Source organism: Argiope bruennichi, chromosome 6 (assembly GCF_947563725.1).
Source record: "Argiope bruennichi chromosome 6, qqArgBrue1.1, whole genome shotgun sequence".
Lineage (NCBI taxonomy): Eukaryota > Metazoa > Arthropoda > Arachnida > Araneae > Araneidae > Argiope > Argiope bruennichi.
In genome coordinates this window covers 3,588,615-3,616,057 of record NC_079156.1, presented here as the reverse complement: position 1 = coordinate 3,616,057, position 27,443 = coordinate 3,588,615, and the positions used below count along the sequence as shown (strand labels likewise).

At 28.2% G+C, this 27,443-nt stretch overlaps 1 protein-coding gene across 1 annotated transcript; it reads left to right on the top strand.

The window, feature by feature from the left end:
* The first annotated feature begins 220 nt into the window (after window positions 1-220).
* On the top strand, window positions 221-26,625 carry LOC129971428 (39S ribosomal protein L9, mitochondrial-like). Its single transcript, XM_056085182.1, has 7 exons — window positions 221-420; window positions 9,520-9,682; window positions 17,107-17,231; window positions 19,655-19,699; window positions 20,843-20,944; window positions 22,917-23,015; window positions 26,378-26,625. The coding sequence occupies exons 1-7, from the start codon at window positions 337-339 to the stop codon at window positions 26,597-26,599; spliced, it is 840 nt and encodes a 279-aa protein (XP_055941157.1). The 5' UTR covers window positions 221-336; the 3' UTR covers window positions 26,600-26,625.
* The last annotated feature ends 818 nt before the right edge of the window (window positions 26,626-27,443 follow it).

The following is a 27,443-nucleotide window of genomic DNA, read 5'->3' as shown; positions in this document are numbered from 1 at the left end:
ATCAGTTGTGCGAGAATTTTCTTTTCAATCAAGTTCGTTAAGAATAGCGAAATCTCAAATTCTGATCTTCATTCTCCAAGCCGTAGGATTTTAAAATAAAATTTTTAATATTTATTAAAATTTGTACCGAGAATTTGCAGTATTATACTTGGGAATCAAATTGCACCATAAAAATACAATATATGCAAAAAAAAAAAACTGACGTTATTCGAAAGTTACTATGAAATGAAATGAATTTATTTACTAATAAAACTTAGTCAATGGCGATTTTGAAACGCTATATTTGATACATTTTTAAAGTCCTTGTAATTCTTCTCAAGAAATTAAATTTTAAAGATGAGTATCTGTCGTTTAACTGCAAAAGGAATTGGCAATCTATTTCAGAGAGAAATAACAACTCCAACGAAGCTTTCATATCGGGTAGGTTATTTTCCATTTATGATCTTAGTATTTCATGAAAAATTTTCTCATGAAAGTTATTATTTCTGTAGAGATATGAATTAAGTATACAAATGCACTTTGTTTAAATTTTGAAATTATGCATCTTCTTGCAGAAACATTATAATATGGAACTAATTTTTTGAAGTAAAAATCATTTTAATTCTTATGATTATAGATTTCGAATTAAGAAAAATTATGTGACTAGTATTTTTTATTTTATGATTGGTAAATTATATGATTCATTTAATAATTACTAAAATTTTTAGCAAAAATTTTATTTGATAATAGAATGAAATCTGTAATTCGTCTTATTTAAGGTGCTCACCGTTTTTAACTGTATTACTTCACTTAAACGTCAAACCTGAATTGTCTAGAATTCCGACTCTTTTTCCCGAACTGGAAAGTAGTACTTAACTGAAATTTAAGATGTTCTCCATGATAATATAAAAGGGTGATCTTCATAAAATTTGTCACAATTCAGATTTGAAGTTTCAGTTTTGTCAAAAAATTAAAAAGGATTTACATTAATTCTTTATGTGGTATGAGCGTTGTTATAATATAGAGTATTGTAAAAAAGTTAATGTTTGCGAGTTATTGTTTTAATTAACTCAAATTAGGTGGTTTTTGTACTTAATGTACCAATATATCTCAAGAGTGTTACTATTTTACTCTAATTAATAAAATTTTATTAAAAACTGAATAAAGTTTGTGTATTTAATGGTGAAGTAGACATATCTGATATTATTTACAGATATTGCTGAAGAATATTTATATAATGATTTTCTTCATTTTTTTCAGAATAAAGACTCGCGAGTGTTACACTGTTGCAAATTTAGAACCGAATATTTCAGTTAAAAATTATATTTTTATATTAGTATTTAAAAACATGTTAATAAACTTAATGAAATTTATTAGCCTATCACACCATAAGTTTGTAATTATTAAAATTATTTTTTTATGTTCTAAAATTTGAATTTTGGTTACAGTAACACTCATGAGGCGTGGTAACACTCTTGAGTGTTTATAAAAATATATGTTAAATAAGAGGAAAATATCTTGAAAATGATATATTATATAGGGAAAGAGGATTCAGGGTTTTCAATTTGCTTTATTGTAACTGGTAGAATTGAGAATACTTTGTAAAATTATATAATCTATGACTGCTCGTAAACATCTATGCTTCCTTTAAATTTATACTATGCTCGTTTGCCATTCAACCTTAACATCGGATCTGGCAATATTGCTACAATTTGATCAAAATTAACATCTGAAATATCAGACTCATTTAACTTGAACAATGTATTTTTTCTCCACAGTTTCTTAAATACATAATTCGTACATTACCATCTTCATCAAATTCAGATTTGCAAAGCCCTACATGGGTCATTTTCAAAATTCGGTGCCATTTGTTGTCCATGTGAAACACATTTTTTTTACAAGATGTTATAAAGTTTAAATGATTTTTCTTTTTACCATGCTTTTTAGCAGGCAATTTCCAGTGGAGAAACAATAAAATTAAAATAATTCATCTGATTTTTTATTTTTTTTCTAATAAAGAAGTTGAGAGGAAACAAAAATTCAGCTGTCCAAATCATAAAACTCAAAATGTTTTTTGCTGCATTACTTTCCAAAAATTAAAATTTTTATTCTGACATATTTTTTTATTGTGAAATATACTTTTAATTATGTTATAAAGAAGGTTTTAATAACCTTTTAAGAAGAATAGATGATTTTTACCAATTAAATACAGCTGTCCAGACATTAAGTCATGTCTGTTACCATGCAATATTTTCAACATTTTAAGCAACAAGATTGAAATTTTAAAATGACAACACTTGTATACCATTGAAACATGTTCTAAGAAAGAAATGCAAGCAGCCATCTTGAATGTTTGATGTTTGATTGAAGAAGCTGAAGCCTTTTTGTGTTAAGTATTTTTATTGCATGTCATGTCTGTTACCTTAATATTTTGTATAAAATATATTTATTTATAAATTTATTCAACTGATTAATTTAGATTTTTAGGCTTTTAATTTTAATTAAAATTTATTTTCATGTTTTTATGGAATTATTTAGTTTCCTTAATTTTTGTACTTTGAAATGTCATGTCTGTTACTGGTCATGTCTGTTACTCTATATAGTAACAGACATGACAATCTTGGTAACAGACTTGACATGTTTCAAGATTTGAAATATGGTTCAATTTTTGGGTTTGTTTTGTTTAAATTTTAGTTGATATTTTAGGAAGAATTTTTTAAGGGGGGGGGAAGGGAATAAATGTAAGTTCTTACTTTTTGAAAGTGCATATTTGTTACAGTTTTCATTTTTTCTCTTATCTTCTTTGTTTTTTATTATCACATTGTATTTACTGAATTGATTAATGTTTGCAATGTTATCAAATCATTTGCTTTATTAAACTTTATTTCTGAAAATTACGTGTGCAAACATGCTACAGAAGTGCAGGCATTTCATTTCGGAGGATCGAGAAAGCAGGCAACTCTGCATACTGGCGCTTTATATCTAAGAAACCAGCATGAACCAATTTCATTCTGCACAATTTCCGAATGTTACGACCATGCTCCTGCAGCAATTTCGGCTCACCTTCAGCCAATATTCAATGAGCTTAAGAGAATTTCCCCCGAAGTTGAAATTATCCACTTTTTTTCTGATGGACCTACCACGCAATATCGACAGAAGAAAAGTTTCTTCCTTTTGAATGAGCATATAGCAAATAATGGTTATAAGTATGGATCATGGTCTTTTTTTGAGGCTGGTCACGGAAAGGGTGCGGCTGATGGAATAGGGGGAGCCATTAAGACAGCTGCTGACAAAATAGTTGCACAGAGGACAGATATACCCGATGCAAAAACTCTGTTTAATGTTTTAATAAATAAAACAAACATTCAGCTTCATTATATCTGTGAGACAGATGTAGAAATGTTTAAAAAAATAATTCCATCTGATATTCCGGTTTTAAAAGGAACGATGAGCGTACATGAAATTTTTTCTTTTGGGAACGACTCAATGTTTTTTAGGGATTTAAGCTGTTTCTGCAGACAGAAAAATGTCTGTGACTGTTTTACAGTTAATGTATTTGCATTAAAAGAAAATGAACAAGAACAGCCATGACAATAAATAACGCAGAAAATAATTGTAAATCTTTTTCTTCTCCTTTATTCAACAATTTTCAACAAGATATTCAAGAAGGAAGCTTCATACTTGTAAAATTGGAGGATAAACGATCGATAAAATATTTCGTTTCAGAAATAATCGACATCCAGGACAACAATTTTACAGTTAAGTATTTAAAAAAAGTCAGGAATCATGCAAAGTTCTTTTGAGAGGATGATAAAGAATATAATATTGAAGCAGAGGATATTGTAATGAAACTTCCAAATCTAACTGGATGCTCTTTTCGCCAATTACAATATTTGATGTTTGATGTGGATCTCTCCAAATATGATGTTGAATAAATAGCATTGTAGCTCAAGAAAATACTAAAAAATAAAATGTGTACACATGTTCCAATTCTGTATCTGTGAATTTCAAATAATATATACATATTTTATTTTTATTTTATAGTAAAAAGTTATGTACTAAAAGAGAAACACATTTTAGCTTAATTCTATCTTTCAAGCTTTACATCAAAATTTGGCTCCTGAATTTATGTCACGTATGTTACTCAGTGTCACGTCTGTTACTTTGTGTCATGCCTGTTACCATTTCAAAATTTTCCTTAAAAAGTTTAAATTGACATAATATTGCTACAATTAGAGTTACATATTAATTGACTCTGCCTAGTATATATAAGAATGACAGACATTTTGCATTAATTGTTTTTTATAGTATTTTATATTAAAAAAATCCTTGTAAGAATTCTATATTAGTAACAGACATGACAAACAAAAGTATAAAAATACCATAAGAAATATTTTTTTATTTTAAAGTCTTTATTATATGGGTAAAATGACTCTATACTTATATTAAATATAGCTTTACATTATTGTACACTGAACTTAAATACAAAAATTACAAGAAAAATGTCCGGTAACAGACATGACAATTTTCATCATATCTGACCAAAAAAAACATCAATTAAAAATATATAAAAGAAAAAAATGTATCAAAAATATTCAAGTAATATACAGAAATATTATCTGTTTAATAATATCAAAAGAAATTTACTAATTAAAATTTTTTTTATTTTTGTCTTTTCAATTTCCAAATGGCACCGAATTTTGAAAATGACCCACATATCTATACTTTGTTCTTTTCCTTGATCCGCTTGCAAATTCTACTAATACCAAAGTCCCGTTTTTGACTCCATGTACAGAAGGAATTTGTAGACATACATCCTCCTCCTGTGCAGATTTAACTGACCCACTTATCAGGTCATCATCTATGTCAGAAAAAAATTGTACCATCAGAATCGCATTCACTTGATGTGTATATGCGGCATTTCTTTGTTTTCTGTTTTATCAAAGTTGTTACCTTCTAGCCAAGATGACAGTTGCACAATTTACCTTTATGCCATACATTTTTATGGCAGAAACAAGAAAGAGGTCGATGAAAAATTTAACCTCTCACATTGGCACAAATTTGATGGATTTTTTGAGTTCCATCTACTGCTTTAAGATCACTTGAAATTAATTTGGAAATATTCTTATTTTCCTCTTCTGTTAAGAAAAAGATCTTCACCTCTGAGGTATCTTTTAAAGTTTCAAATAATGTTCTTGCATCTGGAATATCTTTTCCGTAAGCAACATAGTCATTGGCTTTCCTTTTTAGTGCACTGCCAACACCGTCAGCTGCTCTTTTCCCATGAGAGGACTCAAAGAAAGACCAGGTACCAGCCACGAAAGTTAGATAAAAAAAAAAAACAAGTTGAAAATAAGAAAAAGTTCTTTTTTTGGCGATACTGAGAGAAAGGTCCATCAGAGAAAAAGTGTATGGTATCTACTTGAGGAAACTGCTCTTTGAGAAGTTTAAATATGGGATCCAAATGGGCCCATATTGCTGCTGGGCTATGGTCAAGTGAATCCGATATAGTTGCAAATGAAACAACTTTTTTACCTACATAGAAAACTCCTGTGTGTAGAGTTGCTTGGTTGCAAGATGAACCAAAATGGTAGGACTGGATTTCCTTGGCTAATTTGCAAGAATAATTCTCTGAAAAATCCACGAGAATAGCTGCTTCATTGTCCATTAAGTTTTCTTTACATGATTTAAATTCTCTATTCTGATTCTTAATATTAAACAAATGCCTCTTAAAATCTTTCATATCCTTCTGGAAACTTTCTTTAAGTCTGCTGATAGTATCAGCAGATTATTTTCTTTGATCTTTTATTTTCCTTTATAATTTTCTTTCCAGCAGCATCTGTTTTTTCAACTGTTTCTTTAACAATGGTCCATTTCTCATATGAAATTTTTTCTTCTACATTAATCATGGTATCAGAAAATGGTAAGATTTTGTTCATGCAAGAGACACAATTATTATACATTCACTTAACAGAGTTCTTATTGCAAGTTATTAACTCGCACAATGAGTGGGAGTTGTCGTCACTCAAAAGGCCAAATTGTTTCAGGTTTTTTGCTTTCCTCTCAATATTTGTATGAGTTTTACACAGTCAAGTATCCCGTCCTATATCAGTAGGCTTTAGAATATGAAATGGTCTATACCTTGTAAAAGTGGTATATGAAACATTTTTACTGACTTCACGTAAGAATTTCTTATACAGTGTTTTAATGGGAACATTTAAAAATCGCTTTTGTTTTTTCAACTTATTCTTGGTTATTGTTTCTTTCATCCCTGCTGTATTTCGACTTACATCATCTCTTACAAAAAATGATTCTATGTCTTTCTGGAATTTTCTCTCTCTTTCTAGTTGTTTCTCCACCATCCTTTTTCTTCCAGCCAGACCGACTGATCTGCTAGTCATTGCTTGAAGTCTGTAAGCTTAACAAGACTCTGTGATAATATTATTTGGCTTAAAATATTTTTATCTTTTCTCTTTCTGGCCTGTTGATAACTTTGTTTAAAGGATGAAGCAAGGGTGTTATAAAAAAGAAGCCGCCGAATCAATTTGCTTTTATCTCTTCCTTTTGTTTTCTAAGCTTCATGAAATATCTTAGTAGCCTTAGATTTTGGTGTTAGTTGATCCTCGGGAGTAATAACACTTTTAGCTTCATTCTCTGTAATCTTTTTTTATACTTTGCAGACTTTCTTTTTTCTTGTTGGAGCTGATTCTTTAGTTGTTCCATTTATAATTTTGTCGAACACACTTTGAACGATTCTTAAGAACAACTTTTCTTCCACGAATTTTGTTGCCTGAAAGCTCCAGAGAATTATGACATGGTGGAATGGGAGATACATTCAAATTTTCTGTCTCCTTATTCTGTCATAGACTGTCCCCTTTCGTCTCTGAATGCGCTTCTCTCGTGCTGTCATTTCTTCAAAAAAATTTTTCTTTTAGCATTCCTCATTTTCTGTTTTTTCTTGTAACCTGCTTCTCTATTAGGATCAAGTTTTCTTCTTTCTCGATAGAGACACTACTTCTCAGCAGAAGAAAGCCTTGCCTAAAAATAATTATTTTTAAGCATTTGTGGAAAATTTGAAGCATAATACAAAAACAATAAATTCATATTAAGAGTTTAGAAATCAAAACAGAACATATGAAAATAAAACACACACACACACAAAAAAAAAAAAAATCAGGATGCAAATTGTCAAATTATCTGTGAATCATTCATATAAAAACATTTGATATTTAAACTCATAATTTTAATTCATAAATTAAATAGAAAAAGTACAATAAATATTAAAGAAATGCTCTGTTTTTGCTTTGAAGTTTCTAAATGGAACAATAATTCTTTTTATATTATTCTTAAAATCATGAATGCAACATCCTCATGATATTAAAACAAAAAGTAATTATTTTTAAAGATTTACAGAAAATTTGAAGCATAATGCAAAATATAAGAGTTTAAATTAAGAACAAAAATTAAGACTGAGAAATAAAACAAAAAATAAAATCCAAATTAGAAAAAACAGGTGTGCAAGTTCTTAAAATTTTTGCGAAATCATTCATCTAAACACATGTGATAGTTAAACTCACAATTTACTTTTAATTCATAATCTAAATAAACAAAGTGTAGTAAATATATTACAAAAATTGCTTTGTTTTTTTGTTTTAAAGTTTCTAAATAGAACAGTAACTTGTTGATAACATTCTTAACTCATCACAGTAGAACACTTCTTCCTCAAGAATGTTACTTTTATAGAGTAACACTCTTGAGATTTCACATAAAGATTTTGCTCTAAAAGAAACAACTTGCACATGTAAAAGTATTGTTACTTCAGTAGACTAGTATACAAATATGCATCACATTTTAAGTGAAACTTTTTTACTGATTAGGTGGAAATACATATTAATCACAGTAACACTCATGATATAAAATAAAAATACTCACCATAGTGAAGATGAATTTTCACAATATTTTTGAATGTAGTATCACAGCTCAATTTTTACCAGCAGTAAGTAAATAGAAGACAAACATGGCTTACTCCAGAACTGTTGCCAATCTTTAAAACTAAATTATTATAAATATATTTGAGAAACACTCTTGAGCAGCAGTGGGGGACAGATAATAAACTGAAGTTTTAATGCACAAATTCAAAACATAATAAAATACTCATTCTTTTTTTTTAACTTAAAATATTACAGTACATCTACTAATTAATATTTTATTGCTGTCTCACTTCTTTAATTTAAAAAATCCCAATAAAATCTTATTTTTTGGAGTTGGGACATGAAAAATTTCCTGCCTCTATAACCATTTAGCATTATAAATCATTAAAAACATAATAAAATCATCATATGTTATATGTATTTGTGAACTAGAATAAAAAATCTGTTAATTTATTGATATAAGAATCTTTGAAAACTAGAACTTTTTATGATACTGATTACTTTAGTGCTGGGACATCAATGTGACAGTTTATTTGAAAATCACCCAAAATCCACTAAATAGTTTTTAAGAAAAGTTAACTCCTGAAAAACACTTCATGCTAACCAGTGGTGGCTTGTCAGATCTGAAATGAGCATTGTTGCAAAAATAATTCTTCAAAAGAATACAATTTTTGTAAAATTATTTGAACAAAAGTCTAATGATTTTAAATGTAATTGTCTGAATTCTATATTTAAAAAAAAAAAAAAAATGATATATCTTTCATCAGGCTGATGTGTCTTTTCAAGGTTGACTTGTAGCAAAAGAAAAAAAATAAAAATAATAATACCTTTTTAACAAGATGCTTTTTCAGCAAATTTCAAAAAATGAATGCTTAATCAAATAAAGAGAGTGAAAGAAAATCTTTGATTGGAAAGAAAAAGAAAGTATCAATTGGCTGAGTGCCAAATTAGAGCTGCCAGAACTCAGATCAGCTAAAAAGTTCAAAAGGGGGAGTGCTGCTTTTTGCCTCTTGGTGTATTACTCAGATTCACAATATAAAAATGTATGCCTTCTAGTGTATTGACCCATCTTGAATATCACTTTTTTTTTTTTTAATATTATTTTTCCCATTCCATTTTTGAAATCTTAGAGTAGATAGGTAATCTAATAAGATTAAAAACAAAAGTACAAGTTTCTAAAATAATTTCAAGACTGTGCTACAATTCTAGGATGAGCTACCATTGATGGTGATGTAAAGGGTAAGATAAAAATATCTTTTTTTTTTTTCTTTTTTTTTTTAATTATATACAAAATTCCTTCCATACACAATATTTGCTATACCATCTAACCTTTCCTCTAATGCCCAGGTTCGAAATCCAAAAAATTTGCTTTCTTTGGAAGAACCAAGATTGCCCCCTTCCCCACAGATACTTTAATTTAAGGATTGTAGTAGGTGATATATTACTCTTCACATAATTACTAGCATAATTTATATCCAATTACCAAAGAGTTTGATTAAAGAAGACGATTTTAATTCAAATTTCTTAAAGGAAATTACAAAATATATATGGCAAATGGAAAAAACCTCATAATCATTTTTAATATTTCTTATTTTAATGACTTTTTTAGACAACATATATTGTTGAAAGAATTATGCCACCTCCTGCTAGCAGATTTAATGCCAAGAGGCCAAGAATCTTAAAGGCAAGACATTTCATTTACAGAACTATAGAGGATACAGACCTTTCAGATCCCCCAGATCTTCATGTTGTACTGACATCTTATGTGGAAGGTAGAGTTTAATTTTTTAAATAAATGTTATCTTCAATCTTTGTTATATTTTAATTCAGTATATATGTATTGAAATTTCTATTTAACATTTGTGTTTTACTCATTTGAAACTTTTATTTAATAATATTTTTATTAACTTCTAATTTAAAGTAAAAATTTGTTGTAAAATCTAATATTAAAAAAATTATGACTGAAAAAAGTGTTATTAGTAAGTCTGAGGCTCCTTTAACTTATTATACTTTAATTATTTATAAATACTTGTCCTTGAAAATAAGACTGCAGCTTGTAATTATTTGTTGTATAATTTTCCTTGTTGCAATATTCTTGTAAACTAAGTGCTATTTCAAAAATAATTTCTTCTTAAGATTACAAGCAAAGAAAAACATGTAATGCATCCACAAAGGATTTTCAAAATTATAATGTTATTTATATATAAATATTAGGAAATTATATTCAGAATTATTATTGATCAAATTAGTTAAAAATATAAATTAGAATTAATTATTTATAAATACTGAAATTTAGTACTTTATCCAAATAAATGTAGATTATTATATGTAAACATGAAGATGCCTATTTAAAGTAAATCTTAATGCAACTTATGTAGAAAAAAGTAATATGGAAAGTAAGTTCAAAATTATGAATTTGTCTTCTTATTTTTTGGAGAAAAAGCATTGCTACAGTACTGTGCAAATTAATTGGGACAAACACAAAATTTTTCACAAATGTTGTTTAATTAGTATAGGTTAACTTACATGTACGATATAGCAATCTAATACAAAATATGTCCTCCTCTAGCTTGAATGAGATCCTGTACACGGTTTGGCATGGATTCCACTAAATTAGAACCTAAATTTTTGATCTTGTCATCACGAAACCAAACTTTTATAGCATTCTCAATCATTGTTTTCTTTGTTGAGCAGCCCATTTTACTCAGACGTCTTTTTACAATGCTCTACAAATTTTCAATGGGATTTACACCAGGAGAATTACCAGGCCAATCCAAAACCGTTATTTTCTGTTTTTGAAAAAAATTCCTTGTTAGCTTAGAAGTATGGCATGGGGCAAGATCTTGTCGAAAGACACCAACACTACAAGCAAAAGTTTGCATCATAGGCACAATTTTACTTTCTATTATAGAAATGTATTATTTAGAGTTCATCATCCCTTCAACTGGTACTAAGCTGCCAGGTCCTTCAGAAGTAAAATAACTGCAAAACATCTGTTTATGAGGGTGCTTAACTGTTTGAATAAGATGTTGTTCCCTGGTGGGTTCTCCACTACTTCGCCTTACAAATCTTGATCGAAACCCTTGCACAAGAAAATGCGTTCTGTCGCTGAATACTACCTTCGTCCAATCTTGTGCAATCCAGGATTTATATTTCCTGTCCCAATCCAAATGTTTTTTCTTCGTTGCAGGTGTTAATAACTGTTTTTCTATTGGTTTTCTTTCAAATCTCCCAGCTTCACAAAGTCTTCGTCGAACTATCGATGAGTCCATGCTCACACCAGTAACTAATAATTCTCTCTGAAGATCTCTACTTGTTTTGTAAGGATCCATTGTACTATTTCGTACAAGAAATTTGCCTGTTCGAAGTGTGGTCTTGCGTTTGCATCCACATTTACTCTTTCATTTTGGAGACACTGTCCCTAAATTCTTTTGCTGATTAATAATCCTAGATACACTGGATTTTACAACTCCAATTACTGCAGTAATATCCCTCACAGTCTTAGAAGTATGCTGACTAAAGGTAACAATTCTAGTCCTTTTCCTGGGAGTGATATCCATTTTTTTAATACACGTCAGAAGGAGGCAATTCACACAAGCGACCACTTTTTACAGCAACTGAAGGGAAAATTTTTCGACATGGCATGATCATGTGGTCAAACCGGTTTAGACTAGTGAAGGGCAGTCATGCATTCTAAGAAAATGCAGTTAAAAAAGGTTTGAGGCAGAAAATCCCCGAGAAAGGAAAAATTTTCTTAAAAAATCTGTTTGTCCCAATTAATTTGCACAGTACTGTATATTCTTACTTTTCATTTGGCACCTTCTGCTATATTCTTACTTTTGATTTGGCACTTTCTGCTATATTATTACTTTTGATTTGGCACTTTCTTATCCATGATAAAGTCTTATTGTATCTAGGTAGTTTTAATATATAAGAAATTTAGTTCCTTTTCACTTTGGTTTTTAACTGTACAGAACTTGAAACATCACAGATTAAAAGACTAAAAGTTAATCTAAAGGAGAATTATATAGTTAAATGTGGTTTGCAGATTTCCAACTAGGCAACTGCCCTTGGGATGCTGAGTTAAAAGGAGGTGTAATCAAGTCATTTAAACTTAATTAGTTTAATTGCTATAAAAAAATTTTCAATATTCAAATTCTATGAGTTACAAATATAGGGTTATATTGACACTTAGCCAGGATAATTGTTTTGTAACAGGTTTCCTATCTATTTCATTAAATTGCCAATTTATTAAAATATTTATAGACATTGAAAGTAACGACATGTGCTAACCTAAATAGTCAATTTGATTTATTGATTTTTGTCATGATTAATAAGTAGTGTAATGGCTTTGTCTATGCTTCAGATCAATGTCAATTTTATAAATAATTGTCTTTATTATTGATTAAGTGATAGGCAATATGAATAAAATGAAATGGGAAATATTTTATGCAATACTAGTGGAATTCACAAAGAGAGGGGGGGAAAAAAAAGAAGAAAGAAAGAAAAGGTAAAGACTTATTCCAAAATGTGAGGAGCAAAAGCTTAAGGTCTTGAAAAATTTTTTAAAGAGAGCTTCTGTAAGTGGAGTTGAAATTAGTAAATTGTCAAATTTTGACACTTGTCAATTGTCAAATATTGACACTTAGCCAGGATAATTGTTTTGTAACAGGTTTCCTATCTATTTCATTAAATTGCCAATTTATTAAAATATTTATAGACATTGAAAGTAACGACATGTGCTAACCTAAATAGTCAATTTGATTTATTGATTTTTGTCATGATTAATAAGTAGTGTAATGGCTTTGTCTATGCTTCAGATCAATGTCAATTTTATAAATAATTGTCTTTATTATTGATTAAGTGATAGGCAATATGAATAAAATGAAATGGGAAATATTTTATGCAATACTAGTGGAATTCACAAAGAGAGGGGGGGAAAAAAAAGAAGAAAGAAAGAAAAGGTAAAGACTTATTCCAAAATGTGAGGAGCAAAAGCTTAAGGTCTTGAAAAATTTTTTAAAGAGAGCTTCTGTAAGTGGAGTTGAAATTAGTAAATTGTCAAATTTTATATCAGCTACAGCTACCGATGAATTTGAAATAGATCAACTAGTGCAATGACACATACCAGAATATGAAATAATATCTAAAGTTGATAAGAGCATTGAATCTGAAGTTTCTTTAAGGTCAATTCAGAATTTGAGTTAAATGCTAATTAACCAACCCTCTGAAGTATATAATATTATGTCAATTGAGTTAACAGATTCTAGAATTTGACATTGTGGAATACTAAGATTGTAGATTATATTGTAAGAAATGTACTCTAGCATTTAATAAAAGTAAAAAGTTATTATTTTTCAAAATCCAAACATGTTTTTTCTGACTACTTTAGGTTTGTAAATAAACATCTGTTTTTTCTGTATGTAAAAAAATTAAGTAAAGAGAGGCTGTAAAGTAAAAGAGGGAAAGATGTGTGTTCATGCTTAGAAAAATGTGCTTACTGCTTACCATGTAAATTATTTTGAATTAAAACAAATTTTTTATTAATGTCTTAATGGTTAAAAATACAATGAATCCCACTATTCAAAAAAAGTATTGAACACAGAGACAATGTAAAAAAATTTTATTCCAAGAAATAATTCTTTGGGAAAGATTGATTCATCTATATCTATACTTATAATAAAGCTCAACGTGTGTGTGTGTGTGTTGGCGCTCTACAGGCCAGGTCATTTGACATACAGTTATCAAATTTGGTACATGTATACCTTAGAGGTCGGGAATGTGCACCTGGGGTCCCTTTTTTTGAAATTTTAATTATTAATTAAAAACTAACTTTCCCGCCAAAAAATCTTCCATTTTCACCACCGCCAACTTTTCCGCCAAAAAAATCTTCCATTTTCCCAAATGAGTAAGACTTCAGTATTTTTTTCTCCCAACAGTAATGAGGCTAGGGTTAACATTTTTCGGCGGATTATTTCAAACAATTCTGTTTATTTCCTTAATGTTTGATGCATTTAAAATGAAACATTGTTAATTAATCCATGTTTCAGATTCATTCTGAAGTACTTTTGAATTAAAATAACACAGAATAAAGGAAATTAAAAATGTATAATCTGCATAGCGTTACCCCAACTGGCGTAGAAAAATTCACGCATTTGCGTTACCGTAAAAGGCGAAGAAAATTCGCGCATGCGCATTGTTTTCTGATTGTTGGCATGGCAACCATTATCAACGGACGATTTAAATTACTTTTAGGTTAGTTGTATGCTTTTGTAAGTAAATTGTACTTATGTTAGTTATATATTTTCTTGTATATGCTTATAGTTGTAAGTACATCGTTTTTTAAGTAGTTTTTTTAAACCTGTTTTCGACCGATTATTTTAAACGATTCATTTTATTTTCTTAGTGTTTGATGCATTTAAAATTAAGCATTGTTAATGAATCGATCTGTTCATGATGAATCTGATAAAATTTTGTTGACAAATTCTTGAGATATTACATAAATTAAGAAAGATATTCTTTAGTGCCCATAAAGTTTAAACACTCAGTGACTGTTTCCAGTAATCATATTACAAAAAAATACTTTGTTTCAGTTAAAAATATTATTATATTAATTGCAGATTAATCATTTACACTTTAATTTAAAGCATAAATTCTACGAGGGGTAACAGAAAATTAGAGAGATACATATCACGTTATGACTGAAGGCCTTTATAATATTATGAGTGAATTATATGACTATCAAAATTTGAAGTTTTAAAATATTTTGCTGAAGAATCTATTAAAGTTGGAATTGTGTAAAATATTTAATGGTACGATCGGAGTTTAACCCCCTGCTTAGCAAAATTTTTAAAAATCGCCAACAATGGTCTTGCGAAATGTTCGAAAGCAAAGGAACAGATGTTCAATTATAGTGCATAATAAAGATTGCCAGCTTTGGCGCGTTATCGCAACTTGGCGAAGAAGGGGTTTAAACTCCGGTTCAACTTATTTAATTATTAAAATTTAAACGAACATTAAGATTGGCTAACCGGCTGGTCGCCAAAGGCGGCTAGTTAGTACATAAAAGAAATTAAATAGTGGCCATATGTTTGAAAATGTGTTATTCATGCAGTAATACTTCTTGGCATTTCTAGACGGGGGAGATATGAATTTTTTGGATAACCTAACAATGGAATGTTATTAGGAATTTGAGATTTAATTTCAAAATATGATGATTTTTGAAAAACAAGTGATTTGTAAAATCTGACAGTGCAGGTCAGTATGAAATCAGTTTTTAAAAAAATTCAAGAAAATGTATGGTGAATTCATAGAGCGTACACGCGTAAGAATGGTAAATAAAAAGGGGAATAAAACAAAATAAATATTATTTTGTAAGTGTTGAACTCCAACCCTGGATCTTAATCACTCACATCAACTAGCCTTTGTTCTTCAATATGTTTTACTTAATGATGCTGCTGCAAATTAAGTAATCATATAGCAATTGAAATAGAGAATTTAATTTGTGAAACAATTTTCATTTGAAAAAATGAAAAGCCAATCTTACGATATTGCAAATAATATGTCTGATCAATATAATTGGCTTCAAAATAAGAATTCATTGAAAGAAGTTTTTAAATATAATAAGTTTTAGAAGTACAGAAATGTGTCCTGGACTCTCATAAAAGTTAAATTTTTGTTTTTTGAAGCTGCATGAGAAATTTTTTGTTGATTAAATATCTTATCATTTTAATTAACGAATATGTCTGGAATTTATTCTTGTATTGAGAATAATGACATATAAACTAGACATATTATTATTATTTAAATGTACTGATATTAGGATGTTAGCATTGTTTTAAATTATCTCAACTTGAATTTTTAAGAATCTTATGAAAAATGAATAAGGTAAAACATTTCACAATGCAAAAACAAATTATTTGGTTTGGTATTGCACATTTAAGTTGAAATTTCATACAGTTTTGATGACTGCATCTTTGTAGTTATTTCACTTTACAGATAATTTATTCTAATATCCATAAGATAAACACGAAAGAGTTAAACATAATAGCATTATAACAGCATAATAACATTTTATAGTAATTATATGTTTCAATTCTATATTTTATAAGAGAATATATTATTCTAAATTGAAATAATTACATTCAAAGATAAAATTTTTAACTGATATTCTAAGGGAAGATCAGAAGAATTGCATGTATTTGAATGGAAAACAAACAGAACTACGTTTTTTAAATTGGATTTTGCATCAGAAAAGGAAAAGAATATATGTATATAATTAATAATTATAAATTAATGGCACTCTAAAAATAACTTCAAAATTGTTTGAACTCTGTCTTCTTTTTAATTTTAGTGTTGCACCAACTTTTTATTTTTCCATGAAATCAAAATGCTGAGATTTGCAAATTCCTTCTTAAACTATATAAGATCAAGATTCTTTTTTTATGCTCCCTCTTTCATCCTTTTTACTTATCTATTCCATTTTTCTGCTTTTGACAAAGAAATATTGACAAAAGTTAAAAATTGAACTATATCCATGAAATTCTGAAAAATAAAAGGCAATGACTGCTTCTTCAGTCCATATATATTAGCAGTTTTTTAAGCAGAAAATGTTATTTCAATTTTGAATTATCTTTCTAACCAATGCTCAAATTATTTTATATTCTTAAAATTATAAATTTTTCATTTATTTAAAATATGGTTGTCTTGCTTTTAAATTTAATTTCTGAAATACTTTCATGGAAAATTTGTTTGAAGAAATTTAATTTATCTCATTATAAAGAAACATCTCTTAGCTCTATCAGTGATATGAAACCTTGGTTTAAGTCCTCAATTGCTAATGTTTTACAGAACTAAAGTAGTGATTTCAGCATTGCCTTTAAATCTCTGAAAGCAAAGTTAAAATTTTATATTGGAGAGATTGGAAATAAGAAATTTAAAAAAAATAAAAAAATCTTATTTCATTGAATGAATGCTTGGAGTGAAATCATGACATGTTACTATATAGTTCTTTTCCGTGCTTTTAAATATGATATATATATGTTTAAATTGTTATGAAGTTGAATGATTCACTAATGTATTATTTTTAGTTGAAATAAAATAGACTTTTTGTTGTCTGTTGGCACCATTTACCTGTAAATAATTCAGATTAGTTTTCTGATTATAAAAAAAAGTGATTGTTTCACTTTTCGATAAGGAATCGGTGATGTTGGAGATGTTATTTCTTTGGATCCTTATTATGCCCGTGATCATCTACTCTTACAAAGAAAAGCAGATTATGCAACTCCTGAAAACATTGAGAAATATACTAATATGAGAAAGGTAAAGTTTCTAATTGATTCCTTGGTTTTAAAATAAAGCAGACTTTGACTAAAAAATATTTCTAATCGTAAATTGATCATGCCTAGTTTTTTAATTGCAATCGAATGACACTATTCTTTTTTTATGAATTATTTTTTCATTAAGTGAGCTAATTGAAAGGATATAAAAAAATAATGCAGAAAACAGAAGGACCAGTTTTACTCATGTGTGCAATTTGTTTACAAAAGTAGAATGTAAATAATTACTTCTATCTCAATCCATGAAGCACTTGATAATTTATTTAATTCTTGTGCCTCGGAAATTACAGATATTCATTATACCCAACTGCAGATGACCTTCTAAAGTATATTAAAGCCTTATGTGTTTAAGGAATGAGATATAGTTCAAAAGAAATTTCTCAAGATCTCTTTATGCACATCTTTAAAAAATGTGCCTTTTCTGTTTATTTGTCCATATATTTTAATATCAGCAGGGTTATGTTGTAGATTTTTCTCAAAATGATATAAATCTTAGAAATAATATTCCTTAAAGTTTTTTTTAATGACCTTTGATTGTGATGAAAACTTGCACAAAGCATACTAATTTTATTTTGCTGTTAACTACATTAAAATAATGATATATACAACAATCTCTTACAGTTTTACCATATTAACTTTAACAAATTGATTAATTGGGGGGGGGGATAACTCCATTAGAGTATGAGTTATAACGGTCTTTCTAGGACCTTTTTTTACCCCGTCATGTAAATTATAAAAAGCTAATAGATGAAGCTACAAATCAATGAGCCTTGAGCAATCAGTATTGAGTCGAACAATGAGTCAGCAATTGAGTTCAGCACAAGCAATTAATCTATTGAGAGTAGTAAACGTCAAAAGGTACAAATAGTTATGTGAAAAATCTTTCTTTTTAGTTCTGTCTGAATGCTTTGTGCTCTTACAGTTATTGGATACCGGTTTTCTGCTTTTTCTGAGAGTGCTGATCTTGTGTCCTTAGGCTTTGTTTTGTTGACTATATGATCATATTGTTACAAATCTGTATTGTTGCTTCCCAGCATGAGTAGTTCAATCACTGGAAAGACTGTTTTACGATCAGCTTTATTGGATGCTGATCGAATGCCAGATCAGTGATCTCAGTTGTTGGCAACCATTTGGCGACTTAGTGACAAAATAGATAATACTGGAATTTTCCAGCATTTTGGTGATAGAGCTAATAGAAACTGAGATATGCCTGATTGTTCCAGAACCTTCTCAGTCCAACTCCGGGAACTGTAAAAGGCCGGCTGTATTAAGCCAAAGACAGTCGTGTACAGAATCGTGGAAAGAGTAGCCAAAATGTTTAAAGTCGCATAGCGAATCAACAGTGAATAGTTGTATCAGTCCAATGAAGCGCAAGCATTGTGTGGAGCTCAAGCGTTTGTTCAATTGAGCCATGTGCTGAATCCTGGTGTTTATTATAGAAGCAGCATCGAGTTGTGTGTGGATTAGCCTGTCGTGTAGTATTGAGGTGACAGTTGGAGACAGTGGGGAATTGCAGGTGTTTGGAAAGGCTGTATAGTGTAACTATGTAGATTCCCTCCTTCTGCTTAATTCCGTCTGGCCACTTTGTTTGCTGTGATTGTTATTACTATCAATTACTACTTGTGTTTTACTATTTGTTGTAGTGTTTTGCTGTGTGTTACTTATATACATCTTGGCTGTGCATTTGTTGTCTGCATATTCTTGTCTTCATGTTAATGAAAGTCATTGTTTGTTACTCAGGCCTGTTGATTGTGTTTCTTCATCGAAAGAACCCCGAATTTCATAACAGCATTTTCAGGTAGAAGAAAACAATGTTATTTGTTATTAACTCTATTGGACTTCTTAATTCAACTCTTCATTTTTAAATAAAATTTTTTAGTAACAGTGCACTATTTTAATATTCAAAAAATTGAATTTGTTTCATTTTTTAATTAATTTTTATTCCATTATAAATAATGTTTGAAATAAGTAGGAAATAATTAAAATACTTAATTTTTTTTTATTCTTTAGTACAACAATAAAAATGTTTTAAACTATTTTTTATTAAATTTATAATTTTCAAGTTGTGCTAAAATTTCATAAAAGGAAATTTTAGTCACTTTTCATACTTAATTTATGATATTTTTTATATCACTGTTATTTATAATAGAAGATGTGATTAAAAAATTATTTATTTTGCATCTACAACATATAAAATATTTTTAAACCAATATATAATTTAAAATTTGATATATTTTAATAACAAATTGAAAATTTAACACTAAATTTTAAATTTTTTGATATGTTTCACATAATACATATCTAAATTTTTCCCAGTCTTTTTGTTTGTTTAATTGTTATTCTTTTTATCTATAAAGATTTCTTTTAAAATAAACTGGAAATTGACTTAAGTTTTTATTTTTTTAGTCAAGATCTGAAAGGGCTAAATATAGTTCCATTCATGCTGGTATGGTGAGTACTTGTTAAAATTTTGTTATTGTTTTATGAAATACTGATAAAGGTAAGTTAGATTATCTAGAATAACTCAAGATAATGCACATATGGATATATTTGTAGATAAGAATAAGAGAGTGATTGCATGATTTAAATGTCTGTGAAACGTATGATTAAGTGGAAACTGAAATAAAATTTCATCTGCTAAAAAGATAATAAAACAAGATTTTTAAATGCAAAACATGGCAACAAAGTTCTTTGTGCATGTGAAATGGTCTATTTAATCTGTCTTTCGAATGGTAAATGCTTATCAAAGAATTACAATAAATATAGATATGTTGACTATTTTATCTTTTTATATAAACTTTATTTGCAGTTAATTTTTTAATAATTTCCTTGATTGATTCTATGATGGTATTTTCTTTAAGTAATTCGCAAATGCAGGGGGGGGGGGGCGTCTTATAGTATTTTTCATGTTAATCCAATGAGAGCATTTTGATGTAACTAATTCATTGTGACTCTCCAATTATATTTCTTTTCACTGCCTTCTTTAAAGCAAATGTAAATAATTTTCAGATAAAATAAATCTTTACTTTCTTAATAAGACTAACCCCAAACCTAATTTTTTAATATATTGCTATACAAATAAATGAAGATTGAGGTTTTTTTTTGGCAAACGATCTGTTTTTTTTTTTTAATACATTGCAGTATATATAAAGGATTTTATGATTTAATAGCAAACTTGCTAAATCTTTAATGTACAATACAAACAAAATAAAACTTCAGTGGCCTGATTACAGATTCTGCTGTTGGTATCAGAAAATTTCAAAAAAGAATTTCTCTACATATGTGTGTTTATTGTATATTAGATATGTTGTTGAAATTTAGAATCCAATATCAACACACTAGATTTGCATCAAAAATAGTATAATATGAAATTTTTGAAAATTATTTTTAAGTTCACAGATTGTTTTTTTTTAATAAGCAGCTAAATAGTTTTATACAAAAATAATAACTTTAATATTAAATCTTTAAAAATTTCTACTAATATCGCTTTTATTATATTTAATTATGTAGATGGTATAAAAAAGAATTTTTCATAATGAAGCAGTAATTATATGTTTTTTTGTGCAGATTTGATAGTCCATGTTTTATTTGTAGTTGGTGAAAGTTCTGAGTAAATCTACCATCCCTGTTTTTATGAATCCTAAAGAACCCTGGACAGTTGGAAGAAAGCACATACATGTAGCTTTTAGAATGGAGGTAAGTCAATAATTTGCTTTCTATGATATTTTAATTATATTTCCTTAAATTTTGATATTTCAACATCTGTAATTTTAAAAAAAATTACTATAAACTTATTCAAAGTCCCCTCCCCCCCAATTGTCTGCCACTTAAAATTTTTTCATTATACTTCTATTAGAATATAATTTTTTATTTTTTAAATGAGTTTTTATCTTTTTCATTTGTGAATGAAACCTCAAATTTTCCCTCTTTTTGTCATTGTTGATGTCCTATGAATTAAAACTATAATCTTTATACTAAATACTTTTGACTTGTTAAGCTATTGCATGCATGCATTCCTCATTAATATGAATAAATACTGATTTTTAAGTCACAATTGCAATTCATTTTTGTTGCATAAACAACAAAATATGCTATACTACTGAGGATTATTGGTATTATCACAAATCTACATCTTTTTATATATAGTCTACTATCTAACAGAACTCGTGAAATACATGAAAGAAAACTAATGATAGTTGTTTAATGAAGACAAATGCAGTGTGGAAGTCTTAGTGTTGTATATTATAGTCACTAAATGGCTTACTTACTATCATCATCATTCCAGTCGTATATATTAAAACGGCTAATTATTCATCTGAAATCTTTGTATGTTTACAAAACATCTTTAGCAACTTTTCTTGAACAGAATTTTATTACCATTTGCTGGGAATTAAATCCTTAACTATCACTTAACTTGTAATGGCTGTTGTTTTAAAAAATGCATTTTCAAAAACAAGTAATAACTAAATCAAAACACCTTAAAACTAGCAACATTTTAAATCTTGAACATATATTTCACATCCTTATTTAAATGTGGCCTTTTTATGTTTAGTTTATATGTGATTCATTTACAACTTTTCTTCATACTTTTAATATAAACATCATAATAGAAAGTGATTAAGTCTTTCTGGAGTTTTCCATTTTATGAAGTTAGTGTTTTCTTGTAATTCAATCCATAGAAAAGCTAACTGTCAAACTTTTTTGCCAGCCTAAAAATTTTTTGTAATTTTAACCTTTGCAAATATTAGTGCCATTGCTTTTCATCTGTATCTAATCATTATATTGAATTTCAATTTAAGTGTTCAATTAAGTGCACTTGTATAGACATATAACTTTGTGGAATTTACTAAACGTTATTGGTATGGCAAGTTGTATGGAAATATTGTATATTGTATTTCTTTATTTAACCATGCCATATATATATATATATATATATATATATATATATATATATATATATATATATATATATATATATATATATATATATATATATATATATATATATATATATATATATATATAAATAAATAATGAAATTTATTAAAAATACTTTGAAACATCTAGGAGATCTTTTGTGGTTTCATTTTAAAGTTGAAACTGGAACTCAAGACATTATACAGAATGTCTGATCAAGAGTTGCTTGAAATTAAATGATTATGTTTTATCCATAATGATAATAAAGCAGCATTGTAATCTGTTTACAGTTGAGATTGATATTAGTTGACTCTTCAAGATTACTAGAACAGTTGGAATCATCATATTTATGGAATTATCATTTAACTGGTGGAAATGATAATTCTATATAGAACCCGGTTTTTGCAATGTGCAAAGTCTGGTTCTTATATTCATTTATTTAAGATATGTTACAAGATTACTAATGGCAGTTAAAATATTATCATGTCTTAAAATTTAGAACTGAAATTATTATTTATTCTGTAATTTTAAATATATTTTATTCCATACTATTTACAGATGTGTATAATTTTAAGTATTAATAATTTTCATAAGATATATGTTGCAGTTAGATGTTTTCTTTTGATTAATTGTCACAAATAAAGTTATTGTACTTTTAAATAATGCTTATCAATATTTAGCTGATAAATATGGAAGGTTTGGCGGATTTCTATTCCATTTTATTTAATTATTTCCATATTTTTTTATTTAGGGTTTTCATGTACCAGAGGATGCTATTGAATTACCTTCTACACCTATTGAAGGTCCAGATTCAGAGAAAGAATCCACTGATTTTGCTGTTTATTTGACAGTGAGTTTATATTTCATCTCTAAAAACTGCAAAATTGCATTTACCATTATCATTATTTTAATTTTTCCTTTTAATTATAATATACATCTTTGTAATAAGCTTGTGTGCAGATATAATAGTATTACTTATTTTTTTCTTCAATGCATTAATTTATTTAATTTTTCTCATAATATATAAATGTATCATCAACAATTTTCTCGTTTTTTTATAAAAATTAATAAAAGACAATGAAAACATTAAGCATTAAGGCACTTAGAAGAACAAAAAAACTCGAAAGCAAATTATTTCATTTTGTATCAGTATAGCATTTGCCATTCACTCATTTTGCTCATGCCCAAGGACTGGAACTTGACATTTCTAAATAAATACTAAGTTTATTTATTTATTTCTATTTTCTTTTGCATTGTTTATGACATTTATTGATTACTATATAACCTTAAAAATGTCATTATTCTATTAAACTTGTATTAAATGATCTAGTGAAATGTGCAAGAGAACATAGCTTAGACTGAGTTCTTTTGATTAAAATTCTTTGATCGAATCGGGACGTGAATGCCTTTTTTCAAAACTAGCAATATTAAAATTTTAGCATGATAATGTTTATAGATTGGTTAAATTATGTCATACAAAAAAGATGCTAAAATGCTTTAAAAATCTGATTGATCTGTCAAATTTGGCTGGTCTATTGACTTGTCTCTTGAGCACTCGCTTAGAAAGGAGCTTTTATTTAATTCAGTTACTTAATTAATAAAGCTTTTATTAAACAAAATATTAATATCTTTACTCAATATCTTTTGTATATATTGTAATAAAAACCATTTCTGAATATCTTAAAGTTAAAAAATATTAGCTATTCAATTATTGTAGGCTTTCCCCCCCCCCTGAATTTTAATTTTAGAATAATTTAATTATTATATAATTTGCCATAATACTTTGTATTTTCTTAGTTACTGGGTTTGTATACACGTGTGTTGCAACATATTAAATTAATTTTTTTATGTAAATATAGGCTATTGTTGATGTGATTAAAGATGAATTTTTAAAAATATATGTTGTTGTTTCTTATGGCACTTGCCATGGACAAGCCCGCTGTTCGAAAACAGCTGATTTAAGCCTGAGAGGGAGCGCCTTTTGTTTCTGTAGTAGCGCTATCTAGGGCCAAGAGAACGACTTAGCTACGCACACGTCACAACCCTTTTTACGGTGCGGACTTCATTCACACATTTCATTCACTCAACCACAGATCGTAATTTAGACCTGAATCGGAGGACAATCACCTCTGTACCCCCAGTGGTATTACTCTCGACATGGAGGACTTTGTGACCACGGCAGATTTAATGCACGTCAGCCACCAAGCATGTGGGGAGTCTTCGGCCGGCGAGTTTTGAACTCGCAACCTAAGGGACGCGAATCCGACGCTCTACCAACCTGGCTATTTAAAAAATATATTTAAAGACATATAAATCAAGCCTAAAATATATTGTACTACAATGTTTCAAATTTAAAAAAAGAAGAAGAAAACTTTTTTGAGAGCCACAATAAATCGAAATCGGCTAAGCACCTTAGCACTTGTAGCAACTTTAACCAAAGAAATGAAATATTTTAAATGGAAATTAATTTTACAAATAATAGTAAGGGAAAAAACTGTTTTTCTTTCCATTCAAATATAAAAAAGGATTTTCTTTATTATTAAATAAATTTTAATAATGCTCTTAATTAACATTCTTGTTCTTTACTATTTATTTCAGCTGTAATGCAAAATTTTCATGAATATAATTAAATAAGAATATGAAATATTAGTGTGTATGTCCATTTTAAAATTACAGCAGCTTCATAATTGTTATTTTGTAATAAGTTTGGGTTCAAGTTGCCAAAATTAAAATTACAATTTTAACGCATATTGGACCACTCATAAAAAAAAAATAAATAAATAAAAAAAACATAGGAAATATGTGAATATTTAAAGACATGATCAATACAAGGTCCTTACGCATATAAAACAAAAATTTTAAATATATTTTAATATTTTTTTAATACAGACTGTCCTATAAATAGAACAATGGTCTAATACATAACCCTTTTCCCTAGGTATTGGTGTGCTACATTGTTATTGTAAACATACTTTATCCACTGAAATAACTATTACAGTAAAAGACATTATTTCTAACTTTTAATGAGAATTGATTTTGTGATAGGTATTAATGCTCTATTCAAATAATCTGCGAATTAGCGATAATCTTTAGTAGTGTATGGTTTTTGAATTTAATTATTTACCAATATCTAAATTACTCATATGAATATTATTTTCAGAATTTGAAATATATTTTTGATTACCGCAGCTAAAAGTAGTAAGAAATGCAAATTTTCATGCCTTTAATGCTGTCATCCATTCAGTGGCATTTTTAGATCTCAAATTTTTCAATATTTCTTATTTTCTGTTTTAATGGATTACTGCAAAATTTGTTCAGTTCCTCTTTCATTCCAATTTAAAGCCATTTCTCAACGAATTATGATTTTTGAGAAATATGCTCATATACTTTCAGTGATATGCTCTCCATGGTTCAAAGTGTATGCCTCACATTTGTAAAAGGTCCCTAAAAAAGAATATTGGACTATTGCCTTTGTGACACTGAGGAAGTATTACTCATTCAAATGCTTATCTCTAACCAAATATAAGTGATCATCAGATACAGCAATATCTGAGACAGTTGCAATAACAATTTCCAATAATGTTGATTACCTCTTTGGACACTTTCATAGTTTTGATTTTGGATACTGACTTAAAGGATCGATCTTTTTCTGTTGACAATTACAAGTTGCTTTTGGATGCAGAGCTGCTGCAATAATTTATTGCTCCTTAGTTTTGATTATTGACATTCAAAGTGTACAAGATCACTACTGATCCTCTTAACACATAGCAATATTCTCTGGTGAAGAATATTTTGTTTACCAGAAAATACCGCAGAACCCTGGAAAGACCAATGATGCTTTCTCTTTGGCCATTACATAACACTTGGCTTCTCATCGCATGTCAATATCTGGTGTATAGTGAACAACAATAAAGGGCAAATAGTAAACTGCTGGAATTAGTTTTTTCTGCTAACACCTGAGGCTCCTATTTATAAAGCCTCCTAGTTTTTGAAAAGTTCCTTCAAAAATTCCAAATTCTTGTGCAAGCTCCTTAGGTGTTAGATGCAGATTACATTCAAAATTACTTTTCTAAAAATGATTGTTTTCTTTAATTTAAAATACAGTACAATATGTATGAATAATGTATTTCTTGAGTTGACAGGAATACAAATAATGATTTTTTTTTTTTCATCTTGATATTTCATTATAAAATACTTTTTTTTAATCCCCAGATCAATGACAGAGAGAGAGTGCCTATAAGATGTAGACTTTTTCATATCAAGCCAGGTATGGAAACAGCCAAATTATCTGATGAACTCTACTTAGACAAATATGAACCACTTTTATCTGAACAAAAAGAACTACTAGAATCTATGCCTATGCCAGAAATCTTGGATGATATTTCTGCAAGTATTTCTTTAGTAGAAAAGTACAGAATCAGGTATCTCAATTGAATAAAAGACTTTTTTTATATATATAAGTTTTGCAGTATTAATGTTCTGAATAATTGAAACAAAGAAACATTGAGGTAAAAAATTTTTAGAAAAGAACTTTATTGTGTGAATTGCTTTTAGATTATTAAAAGAAAAAAAAATGTTTATTTAGTTATTGAAAAAACTTTATAATTTCTTATATTGTGAAAAAAATAAATCCACTTATGCTAACTTTCCTCTCCCCACTCTCCATTAAACAAGGTGGCTAGCTGACTGAAAATTGTCAGAGAATCCCAGAAGATCAAGGAAACTTATTATAAAACTGGAAATATTTTTATAAATCAGTAATTTTTATCGAATATAATAATTTGCAGGTATTATTTTATAAGTACATTGAAACACTATTGGCAACTAATAAAAATCAAACATTTACTGATTGTCTTAAACAAGGACCATCTGCTCATGGACCAGGCTGCGAAAAATTTATATTTACATTCCTGAGCGTTCGAAATTTAAAATAAGTATTTTTGTCAGTGCTATATTGGTAAATTCCTTCAATTCTGAAGAACAATTTCTTGTGCATCTAGCTTATAATGGTTTCTAATTAAAATTGTACTGACTGTTTTGTGTCTATTATTTACCTTACTTTTATATTCTATATATTTATCGAAAAATTTATTTCCTTGTCCCATTTTTTGCATTATTTATGATATTATGATAATTTGGTTATTATAATTAATATCTTATTAAAAATAATTACTTCATTGTTTTTAGATTAAGTCGTAATTGAGGCAAGGTTTAGCATTAGCCAAAACAGTTTAGGTACAGTAAAACTTGATAAATTATCATTTGAATGGAAAAGAAA

Coding starts and splice junctions, on each gene's coding strand:
- LOC129971428 (XM_056085182.1), top strand. CDS start 337: ATGAGTATCTGTCGTTTAACTGCAAAAGGAATTGGCAATCTATTTCAG. Junction 17,232..19,654: donor AATATACTAATATGAGAAAG/GTAAAGTTTCTA, acceptor TTATTTTTTTAG/TCAAGATCTGAAAGGGCTAA. Junction 19,700..20,842: donor GTTCCATTCATGCTGGTATG/GTGAGTACTTGT, acceptor TTTTATTTGTAG/TTGGTGAAAGTTCTGAGTAA.